Source organism: Canis aureus, chromosome 11 (genome assembly GCF_053574225.1).
Source record: "Canis aureus isolate CA01 chromosome 11, VMU_Caureus_v.1.0, whole genome shotgun sequence".
NCBI lineage: Eukaryota > Metazoa > Chordata > Mammalia > Carnivora > Canidae > Canis > Canis aureus.
In genome coordinates, this window is record NC_135621.1 from 13,987,008 (window position 1) to 14,000,989 (window position 13,982).

The 13,982-nt window shown below is 43.7% G+C and overlaps 1 protein-coding gene across 1 annotated transcript in view; it reads left to right on the forward strand.

The window, feature by feature from the left end:
* MYRFL (myelin regulatory factor like) overlaps positions 1–13,982 on the forward strand; it is an 83,406-nt gene that overhangs the window by 17,709 nt on the left and 51,715 nt on the right. Inside the window, exons 5-8 of the mRNA XM_077913241.1 lie at positions 1,681–1,876; positions 3,868–3,944; positions 5,660–5,770; positions 6,633–6,723. Coding sequence (XP_077769367.1) covers positions 1,681–1,876; positions 3,868–3,944; positions 5,660–5,770; positions 6,633–6,723 — 475 coding nt within the window. The remainder of the gene's footprint in view (positions 1–1,680; positions 1,877–3,867; positions 3,945–5,659; positions 5,771–6,632; positions 6,724–13,982) is intronic.

Sequence of the window (13,982 nt, forward strand, 5' to 3'; positions counted from 1 at the left end):
TGTATAACTTTTGATATCAAGAACAGAATTGCTATTTTTAGGTAAACAGATTTCTATAACCAGAGTTTGGTGTTTAAGATTCAGAATCATCTTCAACTGCATAAGTGTTGTTGGTTGATTCAGTTTCTGCTTCTGACTGTTTTTAAATTTCAGGCTTAAATGTTCCTATCTGAGCTGTAAACCTTACCTGCTTCCTTTGGAGTCTTTGATAGTGAAACATGGAAGATCACAAAAAGATACTTCCTTTTTTTCTCAACCAAGACAGTTCTTATTACCCTCTGCAGTAAAATCTATACAATTTCATTCATCTAGCCGTGAGATGAGTAAATTCGATTAGTTCTAGAAACATGAGTCAATATGAAGTTCCCAGATGGCATAAGACATGTGGTCTTTATCAAATCCTTCACTCAATGAATGTTCTTGGATTTGCTGCTGCGGGCACTCTGATTGCGGAGCCTTTGACGGATCAGCTACTTGGGAGTAATCAATGATCCAGTGACTTGATCCATTGGGAAGGTGCTTAACTTGCAAAGAACATGAACACTTTTTTCCCAAGAGACTCATTCATATTTTCTGTCTCTGGAATTAGAGGAAAATGTAGAAACTCAATGTTGTTCATTATAATGGCAGCCATCCAAATTGAGATCCCAGAAAGCACAGACCCATGAAGCAGCAGAGAGCTAGCAGAGCAGTAAATCTGCCCTTCTCTGCTTCTGGTCTTGGGAAGGAGCTTCTTTCCTGAGGAAAACCCCACATTTAGGAATCTTGACGAATTAAAAATCCTGTTCCATATCTACAACATGTATAGGAAAAACTTACCAAAAAGGTTTCACCTTCTATATTCTGTTCTTTACTCAATAATGTTACACATGTAGGGTGTTTTATTTTTCTTAACATTTAAAGGGATCTAATTAAACCCATGATACACAAAGCACTGATATTGAAAATAATTTGATAGGACAAATAAAGCAAGGGCCTGATTAGCCATCCTGCCACTTCTGTTCCCAGTAGATGTAACCAGTATAGTAGGTTTTCAGTGCCATTACCAGATCAGGAAGGGAAAAAGGAAATGGCCAAACTCTGGTGAAAATAGGTTTGCAATCAGTATTCTTACACTGGCTCTGGTGAATCTAGTTTAAAGCTATTCCTGGTAATTCTGACCAGCCTCCTTTTTCCTTCTGACCACCAGTAGGCTGAAGAGTCACTCATCTGAGGGACTATTTGTGTATGGTGTTGCTGATGACATTTAGAGGCTTTTTTTTTAAAGGAGGAAAAAGATGAATTTCATCCCAGATATTTCACAGGTCTGAGTAATGCAGTGACTTCTCAACTCCTAGACTATGCTTTCTGTTGTATGGTAGAGTCCAATTAGAATTCTAGAAAGCACAAAGGGAAAAGGCAGGCTGAGGAGACAGTGTTTCCATTTGGCAAGAATTGTGCTTCTTTCTTGTGAGAAGATAAAATGCTGTGAGAGAACCATCTGTGTTTTGAAATAGCATTTCACTTCCTCAGCAAAAAATCCACAAAATTGATTAAATATAGCAAGGGTCACCTTCCACAATATATTTTCTTGAAATGTTTATACTATTAATATTTTATTTTTTACTATTAATGTACTTAATGAAAGAAGATGTGTAGAAAATGTTTGTTAAATTAGATTCTTGATTCCTCTTTTCATAGACCTGATTTAGGCTATCGAGTTGTCACAGACAAAGGATTTAATTTTTCGCCAGCAGATGAAGCTTTTGTTTGCCAAAAGAAGAACCATTTTCAGATAACCATCCATATCCAAGTTTGGGGAAGTCCAAAATTTGTCAAAACTCAAATGGGCCTAAAGCCAATAGAAATGTTTTACTTGAAAGCTTTTGGGGTTAAGGTAAGTCTTTTATTGAGCTCAATTTAATTAAACCAACATTTATTAAGTGTTCCAGTTATCTGTTGCTGCATAACAAGCTACCCCCCACCCCAACTTAGCAACTTAAAATAATGACAATCATCTCTTTGGGTCACAGATGTGCAGGTTGGTTAGGGATTGGCTCTGACAGTTCATATCTCTTCAGGAGTCATCAGCTGGGGCAGCTTAGCTGGGCCTGGATCCAATTTCCAATATAGCTCATTTATATATCTGTCAAGTTTGGGTCTGGCCATTGGCCAGGAGCTCAAATGAGACTGTGGCCGGGAGGCCTTGGCTCTTCTTTACGTGGATAGGTTGTGGGATAGGTTGTGCTTCCTCACAGCATGGTGGATGGGTTCTAAGAATAAATGTTCTAAGACATAGGAAGCGGGAGCTGCCAATTTCTTAAGGCTGAAACTGGCTTGGAAAGAGCATCACTTCAAACTACATTTTGATAGTTTTCACTATATAAATCTTGCACATCTTTTACTAACTGTAATGCTTTATTCTTTTTGATTCATAGTTTTCACCTCATTCTCAAATAGGTCTCTGACTTTAAAAAGCCACGGAACCATTAATCTAGTCAATGTCCCCATTTTTTCAGTTTACCAGAGGGGAGACTGGGTCATGGTAAATTTAGACAATTCATCCAAGATAAGTAAATAAGAGAGCTGAGTTTAGAATGCAGGTAGGATGACTTCTGAATGGCCAACAAGGATTTGTTAACTTTTTACCTCAGATCTAGCATTTAGGGCGAGGAGCATCCATTATCTGCATGTTTTATTCTGATTATTAATCTAATTGCAGGCATTGAGTCTCCCAAAATAGGGCTCGACTGCTGCACACATCAGCTGCTCTTGCTCCAAACTGAGTTCTTAAACCAAACCAAACCAAAAGCAAACACAGATTACAAACAAACAACAACAACAAAATATATTTTTCTGTGATTATGGAAGTAACATGAATCCATCGTGAAAATTTTGGAATAGAAAACAATAAAGAAGAGAGAAAATTCTTTCATATTTGGGATCTGCCATTTGGTAGTCTAATTTTTCCCATTATTAAAATTAACCTCATATTGTTAATAGTGTATTACAAAAATAGCGTATGGTACTATTAAAGATCCTGTAAAATATTGTTTCTGAAGATGACATAGTTTCTATTGAATAAATGTACCATATTCCTACCTTATTTTAAGTTTTTCTTATTTTCAATTCTTTATTATTAATAAAACTTCAAAAACATCATGAATACCTGTCTTCGCATGAGGATACATTCCAGAATAATTTATACATCAAAGGCATGAACATCATTAAAGCTCCTGCTGTATGTTGCCCAACTGCTTTTCAGAAGAATATTATGCTAATACCCACAAGCCATATAGAACAAGGCAGATCTCACCAGACCCTGGCCACTACTCATTCATAGCAAGAGGAGTTTTGTAGCAAGTACTGAAAAGCCATTTTCTGTATTTTATTTAATTTCATTGTTTATTGTTATTTCTTCTTACTAGAATGCTAGCTCTGCGAGGGCTGGGGTTTCTGTTAATTTTGTCCACTGCTCACCTCTAATGCCTTGAGCAATGCCTGGTGCATAGCAGGTGCTCAGCAAGGATCTAGGGAATGAATGAATGTATCATTTGAGCTGCCTTGCTCCTGTGTTTTGCTCCTGATGTTTTAATTATCTACAAGTCACACTATATTCAGTGCCCAGAAAACTCAACTGTCTTCTGTTGCCTTCTGTTTTCATTGTTTAGTTTTACATGTATTCGTTTCTTTTCTCACCAATAGCGTACTCCTTAAGGTTGGGGCCATTGTCTTATACATCTTTTCAGTGACTTGTTCCTTCTACTCGGTGCCTATCCTGATGCCTTGGAAAACTTGTAAAGTACTGAAATGTTATTTACTCATGGACTGTTTAAAAAAATAATTTATTTATTCGGCAACTAATTTACTTTCCATTGTTCCACACAGGTAGAAGCCACCAATCAAATAATTGCTATTGAACAATCGCAAGCAGATAGAAGCAAGAAGACTTTCAATCCTGTTAAGTAAGATTTTCTCTTCTGAATTCCTTTGTGAATGTATGGGGGAAAAGACCTATTGCCTAATTTATTTTGTTTATTAAAAATAAATCCTGCTGACCATATGATCTCACTTATATGTGGAATCTAAAAAGATAAACAAATACACCAAAAAAAACAGAAACAGACCTATAAATACAGAGGATAAATGGATGGTTGCCAGAGAGGAGGGGTTGGGGCAGGAGTAAAATCAGTGAAGGGGGGTGGGAGGTACAGGCTTCCAGTTATAGAATAAATAAGTCACAGGGATGAAAAGTACAGCATCGGGGATAGAGTCAATGTTATTGGAACAGTGCTGTGTGGTGACAGCTGGGACCTGCACTCACAGCCTAAGTAGAGAGTTGTTGAATCATTATGTCTACACCTGAAACTACTGTAACATTATATGTTGACCATACTTCAATAAAAAAAGTAAATAAATAAAATGACTCCCACTGTAGAAACCACATTAGTAATATATTAATATTATGAATACCTGCTTATTAGCAAAAACAAAGATGGTAAAACGCATTGAAATAATTTCAAACAAATTCTTGTAAAAAGTTCCATTTTGAAGTCATCATTATTAGTTTTTTAAAAGATTTATTTGTACATGAGAGAGAGAGAGAGAGCAGGCATGAGGGGCAGAAGGAGAGGGAGAGAGAATCCCAAGCAGACTCCATGCCGAGAGTGGAGTCCAAAAACATCCATGGCTCGATCCCAGGACCCAGAGATCACAACCTGTGCTGAAACCAAGAGTCGGACACTTAACCCCCTATGTCTCTCAGGCGCCCCAAGTCATCATTATTTTAATAACCATTTATAGCATCCTTGCTAACTACGTGGGTTCCTTGACATAGATTATGGTTAGACCTTTCTTTTAATGTCATGCTGTGCTTATTAACAACTCATTTTTTCTTATTTTTTAATGCTATGTTGATAGACTGCCTCGTATGTTCCAAGGTAGACAGCATACAGGACTGGCATGACACAAAGCAATATGACTGTCCAAAAGGAATGTTCATGCTGTGGGCTGACTTGGAGTGGGATTTGCGTTTTGACCGTCTGGCTGGGATGTAGTTGAGACATCTCAGTATTTTGACCATGAGTCAATCCCATCTGGGCTGGAAAGAAGATGATCCTCCTGCCTGGAGGGACCAGGCGGGAGCTCAGCCTGACGCTGAAGCCACATGTCCAAACACAGCCTTGAACTTGCCTGGCACACCTGGTTCTCCCTTGCCGGGGCAGCCTGGGTGTGGTCTCCCTTAGGAGCCGGGCCAGGAGGAGGCCAATATGTGAAGGGGAGGCAAAAACATTCATGAGAAACTTAGGGAAATTGCTTGTCGGGAGGCAAGTGCTCTAGCAACAGCGGCAGAGGTGCAAATGAGATGTCTTCCCACCCCCCAACGGTGGAGTTAAAAGAGCTGATACGTGGAATGGGGAGCACACGGCCCATGAGTCAGAAACTCTGGGCTCGAGCTTCTGCTGAGTGGGCATATGTCACCTTTTAAGAGTGATTCCCCGGCTGCCATTCCTGACCATGTTGTGGAGAGTTTATTAAAAGGCCAGGGCCTGGGGTAGGGTCCCCCGCGGTGTGATGGGGACCGGGGACTGAACGTCCCTGAGAATCTCAGGACCGGTTAGACATGACCAGAGTCCACGTTCTCTCACAGTGTCCCCGTATTTCTGCTCTTTTGTTTTAGAATTGACCTGCCGGCCGACCAGGTCACCAAAGTTACACTGGGCCGGTTGCACTTCAGCGAGACTACGGCAAATAACATGAGGAAGAAGGGAAAGCCAAATCCTGACCAGAGGTACTGGCATCCGCGCATAATGGAAAGACTTGGATCTGAAATTTCACACCGCCTTGAGCTGGCTGGGTGACCTTGATGCGTAACTTCCCCCATTCTGCGAAATGGGGACAACGTTTATATCCTTCTCCAGTAGGGTTGTCCGGGGCTTCTAGATGAGATACTGTAGATGAACTGCGTAGCCCAGCGTAGAACCCATTTCGGGGACTCAGATGATGGCTAATAATCATGATGAAAATAACCATTGTTTTACTTTAGATTCAGGGGAGAACTCTTGTCTGTAAGGGTGAGAGGATCTGTCCAGTTTGCAGAGGAAGGTGGTGAGGCTTAAAGCCAAAGCTTCTCTCATAGGGATAGTTTTATTTTGACTTTCAGGAAACGATCCCATCTTAGGAATGCCTCATCCGTGTTACATACGAAGCAGTCATTGGAATAACGATGAAACCTGCACTGGGAGTGATTGGAGGGGAGGAGGGCCCAGGTCTTTGACCAAAGTCATGACTGCAGGGTAGACAGTTGGAGCTGGCCAAGAGCAGGTGGGGTGGGAAGGATCCCCGGTGGCCCTACTGGGACAGCTAACGCAGCCTGGCTGGCTCTGGGCAAAGGGACCTGTCCCGTGGCCACTTGTCTTGAGGCCTGCAGAACGGCTCACCTCGGAACAAGCGGAGGGTGGGCCCAGAACCATACCAAGGGGATCAGCTGCTCTCCCTCCCACAGCAGGGGCAACTTGGAGCAGAATAGAAAATCTTTCAATGCACACACCCATCTAGGTGGATTCCCCATTGGTTGACAAGGGTTGGGGGGTGTTTGATGGCTCAGCTCATGTCTCTGTTTCCTGGTGTGTTGATGGCTGGTTTTGAATCAGATACTTCATGTTGGTGGTCGGACTGTATGCTGCGAACGGAGACCAGTTCTATCTATTGTCTGCCCACGTCTCTGAACGGATCATTGTGAGGGTAAGGTTCGGTTCCTGTGCTCTCCTGGGTCCCACCTGCTTTTCTCCTCGCAAGTAGAATTTGCATTTCCCCTGGCATGCTGGGCATGTGCTGTTTCGCAACTGATGAGGATAGTAATAGCAGGTGTTATCATTTTAGGTTTCACATAATGGTTCCCAACCAGGAGAACTTTTGTCCCCTGCTCCCTGCCCCCTAAAGGTCGTCTGGCAATGTTTGGGTTGTCACAACTGGGGGATGCTACTGGCCTCTAGGGGTACAGGCTGGGGGTGCGGTTCAGTCCCTTGAATGGACAAGATAAGCCCCCGCAGCAAAGAATGACCCCTTCCACCATGTCAGCAGTGCTCCCGTTGAGACGCTCTGGTTAAGCCCTTGAGAAACTCCATTCCAGGCACTGGGCCTGATAAGTCATGTACAACGTCACTTCACCTCGTGGCACCTTTACATCACCTTCTTCACATGCAGAGGAGCCGAGGCTCAGGAGGGCAAGAAATTCATCATCTTGCATAGTTTGCAAAAGGGGAGCTCAGGTTACAACCTCCCAGAGCCCATGGGGTGGGGAAAGTAGTAAGAGTGACCGGTGCCCCAAGGAACCCCTGGGCCCCTGCCTATCAACAGCGATGGTTCCGCACGTTCTGCTGAATGACTGATCGGTCACAGCTGTGGATGTGAAGCTTGGCAGCTGCGAAGGCCCAGAGCTGTTGGCAGCTGGAGCTGCAGCTGTGTGAGGCCAGGCTGGCCACCACAGACAATACCGGGGCCATCAGATAACAGGTCACCACGGGCCCGGCAGCAGGAGGAGCTGGGCTGTGACACGGGGAGGACATGTAAGGGCCAGGAGAAACCGTTCGGTAAGGGCCTGCCCACGTATGTGGCTCTTGCTCCTGGGCCTGGGGGCAAGATCTGCCCATCTGGGGACACGAATCTTTCCTTTCTTACGCTCAGCTATTCTGAAACAAAGGGTGCTCTGTGTAAATTCTTTTAATCAATTAAAAATAATAAGCCACTTCTACGTGGAAATCCTTAAACCGCATCTCAAAATTTCAATGGAAGTGAAGTAACGATGGAAATAAGGTAAAACATTTGGGTTTAGATGTCCCAGGTCAGGCCTAGCCTGTGTCCCTGCGCAGTTCTGTGGGGCTTGATCTAACCTGTGGCAAACAAGGGAGGGAAGGCAGGGGAAGGGGGGGCCTCTTCCACGGCCAGGGGCCAAGGGCAGGGGTTCTCTATCTCCCGGCAGGGTTTCACGGGGTCCTGACGATGCCGTCTGCATTGCTTTGCTGCACTGACGAATGAGATCTGAAGTGAAGTCTGCAAACCTGGGGCTCTCATTCTTTCTGGGTTTTCCTAAGGAGGAATAAAGACAGACAATGCTGTTCTTTTCGGAGCTGGCAGAGGTCAGACGTTATGCAAGGGCTGCTCTGAGCTGGGAGGCTCATGCTTGAGTCACCTGCAGACCTTGAATACTTTACCTGGTGTCCGGTTCCCCCATTTCCTGCTGGCAGCTGTGTCCTCTGGCTCCTGCGGAGTCCACACAGCAGCTGCAGGAGAGAGCGCTCTCCTGTCTAATACTCCGTTACCAGAACCCGGGAACTGGTGCCTCCTCCTACCCAAAACTCAGTGATAATTTAACTCATGATCACTTTGAAAAGTTGAGTGTCTCTGCAATTCACATTCAGTACAAATACTAAAAACCATTAAATTATGCTTAATATAGATTGGTTGTCATATTTCTCACTAAACTTTTATTTGTAGTACGTGATTGTATTCCAGATTTGATTGCTTTCTTCTAGCCGTAAGTTTCGGTGAAAGAGAACGCCCTATTCTAGAAGTGCGCTGGGTAGTACAAGGCTTACTCTAGTAATAATGAGACAGAGGAGAATGGTAATAGTACAAACCATTCTCCCCCCCGCCCCCAAACTAGAAATATCTTACTGATACTATTTTGTTCTAACTCCAAATGCAGAAGTGAAAATGAATGTCCTTTTGAATCTATTTAATTGTTTAATGTTTAAGCCAACCGAGGATGGGACACCTGGGTGGTTCAGCGGTTGAGCATCTGCCTTTGGCCCAGGATGTGATCCTGGGGTCCTGGGATCGAGTCCCTCATCAGGCTCCCTGCATGGAGCCTGCTTCTCCCTCTGCCTGTGTCTCTGCCTCTCTCTGTGTCTCTCAGGAGTGAATGAAATCTTTAAACAAAATAAATAAATAAATAAATAAATAAATAAATAAATAAATAAATAAATAAACCAACCAGGGGAAAAAAAAACAAACAAACGCTGAACTTCAGAAGTGGTGATGTTGGGTGAATCTGTGAGTTTTTGACTTGTTCACAGAACACATTACCTATAGGATTGAATGGTTAGCCTTGAATGGTTAGACCTATGGTCAGACCAAGTGTAGACCAGCTCGCATCCTCCAAAAAAGCCAGGTGTGCCCTCTCAGGCCATGTCCTGGGTGCGTTGGTTTGAGCTGCGGGATAATGAGAGTAAAATTTGACAACTGAACATGTTTTAGGAGCAGACTCCATTATACGGAGAACTGCAAAGTACATTGAGCAGGTTCATTTGCTTCATTCATTCATTCATTCATTCATTCATTCAATTCAATCTGTTCATTTTGAGGCCGAAGAATCGTTCTTCCCAAGAGCAGAGATTAATACAAGGACGCATGTGAGAGGCATGGACTAGACGAGGTTTTGGCCTCCGGGGGCTTCAGGAGACCGAGCCCGTCAGATTTCTCCTTAGAGAGAGAACGGTGGGCAAGAACCCAGTAAGGGCTCATCTGGCTTGTCAACCAGCCTCCTGTAGTGTAAATTGCCCAATTTCATGGAAATTAAGGTTTACTCCGAAGACAGATTTATTTCCCAGGTCTTCTGTTTTTGGGGAGCACTCTGCCATGGGGTTCCTTCAGATTCTCCTCGTTAATGACTAGGTTTTCATTCAGCTCCCCTTTCCTTCTAAAACACGTAATTAAACCTGGTTTGGAGCGCTGCGTGGTAAGCAGGAGGGATGGTTACTTTTGTCTGCCTTTCAAAGACACGCCGGGGTTTCCTAGTTCTGAAAACGAATACATTATTCCAGTTTCTTTTCCAGAAGAATAAAAAAGCATATGTCTCCCCGAAATGCCTCTTTACCGCCCCGCAAACTGTTCCGTCCTCAGATGAGAGACCAACAAACAAGGGCAGGGAAAACAAACGAAATAATGCAGCTGTAAGGATGGTTGAGGGCGCCTGGTGGCTCCGTTGGTTGAACGTCTGCCTTGGGCTCAGGTCATGATCCCGGGGTCCCGGGATCGAGTCCTGCGTCGGGCTCCCTGCTCAGCGAGGAGTCTGCTTCTCCTCCCCCTCCCCCGCTTGTGCTCTTTCTCTCTCTTGCTCGCTTTCTCTTGTTCTCTCTCTCTCTCTCTCTCAAATAAATAAATAAAATCTTAAAGAAAAAAAAAAAAGGATGATGAGGGGTGGGTGTAAGAGCAGAGCCATGTAAGGGTCCACTCCCTTTCCTCCCCAACACATACACGCACGCACACACACACGCACGCACGCACACGCACACCCGACTTCTGGAGTTCACATGAATTTTTGCTTACCCAAAGGAATCAGTATGTGGAGCAAATGTCCATTCCACCCTGTGGGTGGAATTCACGTGTGGGAATACACATAGGGCATTGAATTAAAGCAAGTCTTTGGGGATCCCTGGGTGGCTCAGTGGTTGAGCGCCTGCCTTCGGCTCAGGTTGTGACCCTGGGGTCCCAGAATCGAATCCCACGTTGGGCTCCCTGCATGGAGCCTGCTTCTCCCTCTGCCTGTGTCTCTGCCTCTCTCTGTGTGTCTCTCATGAATAAATAAATAAAATCTTAAAAAAAAAAGAAAGACATTTCCAGGAGATGCCGATGTTGCTGACCTTCAGATCACATCTTGAGTAGCATCTCTAGGCCCATTTTCCACAGCCCTTTCGAAAGGAACAAAAATTTATTTGTTATGAACTGCCTTTCTCAACTCAGGCTTTCCTATCATGCTCTCTGGCTGCTGCTTTTGAAGCCCAAATGATGGTAAAGCAGAGAAATTCCAGCTTTCCCTTCCAAACTTAGGGTGGCCTCAAAGGACTATTAATTGCTGTGTCCTAATCCGAGCACCTGCAGAGGGCACCATTTACATTTATTCGGTGAGTGGAGCTCCCTCAGAATCAGGCAACTGTGCAGTGTGTTGCTGAGGAGAGCCGATTAAATGATTACAGGCGTATTTCGGAGACGGTGCAGGTTCAGTTCCAGGCCACCGCGGTAAAGTGAGTCAAATGAAGATTTTGGTTTCCCGGTGCACATGAAAGTTAGGTTTACACTCTACCATAGTCGACTAAGTGAATCAGAGCATTATGTCTTCAAAAACAATGTACATACCTTCATCAAAACCTATATATATATAGGGGATCCCCGGGGGGCTCAGTGGTTTAGCGCCTGCCTTCAGCTCAGGGCATGATCCTGGGGTCCCGGGATCGAGTCCCGCGTTGGGCTCCCTGCATGGAGCCTGCTTCTCCCTCTGCCTGTGTCTCTGCCTCTCTCTCTCTCTCTGTGTCCCTCATGAATAAATAAATAAAATCTTTTAATAAAAAGATTTATATATTTTAATATATTATATATATATTTTTTCTAAAAAATGCTAGCAGTAATCTGAACTTTCAGAGAATAATACAATCTTTCAGAGAGGGTGGAAGGTCCTGTGTCAGTGTTAGTGGCTGCTAGCAGATAAGGGGGTGGTTGCTGAGGGTTGGGGTGGCTGTGGCAATATCTTAAAATAAGACAAGAGTGAAGTTTGCCCCATTGGTGGACTCTTCCTTTTAGAAATGGTTTCTTTTTTAGTGTGAGATGCTGTTTGTTAGCATTTTACCCACAGTAGAACTTCTTCCAAATTTGGGAGTCAATCCTCTGAACCCCTGATAGTGTTTTATCAACTAATTTTATGTAATATTCCAAATCCTTTGCTGTCTCTGCCACAGTCTTCACAGAATCTTTAACAGGAGTAGATTCCATCTCAAAAAACCACTTTTTTTGCTCATCCATGGAAGTTTTATTGTAAGATTTCAACAATTTGGTCTCATCTTTAGGCTCCACTTCTGGTTCTAGTTCTCCCCCTATTTCCACCTCATCTGCAGTTTCTTCCCTCTGCCAAAGCCTTGAACTCCTCAAAGTCATCCAGGAGGGTTGGAATCAACTTCTTCCAAATTCCTGTTAATGTGGATATTCCTACCTTTTTCCGTGAATCAGGAATATTCTTAATGACATCTAGATTGGTGAATCCTTTACAGCTTTTCAACTTACTTTGCCCAGATCCATCAGAGACATCACTATCTTTGGCAGCTATAGCCTTATGAAACACATTTCTTTCTTTTTTTTTTTAAGATTTTATTTATTCATTCATGAGAGATACAGAGCGAGAGAGAGAGAGAGGCAGAGACACAGGCAGAGGGAGAAGCAGGCCCCATGCAGGGAGCCCAATGTGAGACTCGATCCCGGGTCTCCAGGATCAGGCCCTGGGCTGAAGGCGGCGCTAAACCGCTGAGCCACCCGGGCTTCCCTGAAACACATTTCGTAAATAAGAAGACCTGAAAGTCAAAATAACTCCTTGATCCATGGCCATAGAGTGGATGTTGTGTTAGCAGCATGAGAACAACATTGCACATCTCCATCAGAGCTCTTGGGTGACCAGTACGTTATCAATGAGGATATATATATATTTAAGATACTTTTTTTATTTTATTTATTTATTTTTTATTTTATTGTTTTACTTTTTTTATTTTAAAGTTTTATTTGAGAGAGAGAGAGAGCAAGTGAGTGGGCCAGGGGGTGGGAGGGGCAGGTGCTCAGAGGGAAAAGCAGAGAGAGAATGTCAAGCAGACTCTCCGCTGGGTGTGAAGCTCATTCTCACAACCCTGAGATCCTGTCCTGAGCCAAAATCAAGAGTCATATACTTAACTGACTGAGCCACCCAGGTGCCCTGAGCAGTTGTATTTTGAGAGGAATCTTCTTTTCTGAGTGGTGAGTCTCAAGAGTGGGCTTAAAATATTGAGTAAACCATGTTGTAAACCGATAGGCTGTCATCTAGGTCTTGTTCCATTTACAGAGCACGGGCAAAGCAGATGTACCATAAACTCATAAGGGCCGGAGGCTTTTCAGAAAGGTCAAGGAGCATGGGCTTCAACTTAGACTCAGCCTGTCCTTTGATGCTTTGAAGCCAGGCACTGACTTCTCTCTAGGTATGAAAGTTCTAGATGGCCTCTTCTTCCAACAGAAGGCTGTTTCATCTACATTAAAAATCTGTCGTTTCGGGGCACCTGGGGGGCTCAGTCTGGTAAGCATCTGACTCTGGATTTTGGCTCAGGTCATGATCTCTGTCTCTCTCTTTCTCTCTTGCTCTCATTCTCTCAAATACATAAAATCCTTTAAAACGTCTGCTGTTTAGTGTAGTCACCTTCAAGAATGATCTAGAGTTTCTGGACAACTTGGGGCAGCTTCTATTAGCTCTTCGCCTTGTGCTTTTGTGTTACACATATAGCTTCTTTCCTTAAAGCTCAGGAACCACCCTCTGCTAGCTTCAGACTGTCCTTCTGCAGCTTCCTCACCCCTCTCAGCCTTCATGGAATGGAGGAGAACTAGGCTCTTGCTCCAGATAAGGCTCTGGCTTAAGGAAACGTTGTAGTTGGTTTGATCTTCTGTCTAGACCACTCAAACTTTCTCCGCATAGGGCTGTGTCACTTTCCTATCATCTGTGTGTTCGCTGGAGCAGCACTTACAATGTCTTTTGTCTTTTTCACAACTTGGCTGTCTGGCACAAGAGGCCCAGCTTTCCGCCCTTTCTCGGCTTTCAACATGCCTTCCTCCCTAAACTTATTCATTTCTCGCATTTGATTTAAAGTGAGAAACATGCATCTCTTCTTTTCACTTCAATACATAGATGCCATTGTAGGGTTATGAATTGGACTAATTTTAGTGTTATTGGTCTCAAGGAATAGTGAGGCCTGAGGGCAGGAGGAGAGGTGAGGAAAGGGCTGGTTGGTGGAGCAGTGAGAATAATACACGTAACATTTATTAATGAAATTTTGCCGTCTTATGTGGGCATGCTGTGGCTCTCCAAAGTATGATAGTATCATCAAAGATCATTGATCACTGACTACCATAGCAAATGTAAAAATAATGAAAACATTTGAAATATTGTTAGAATTACCAAGTTGTGGCAGAGACGTGAAATGAGCAGTGGCATCAGCAGTTGA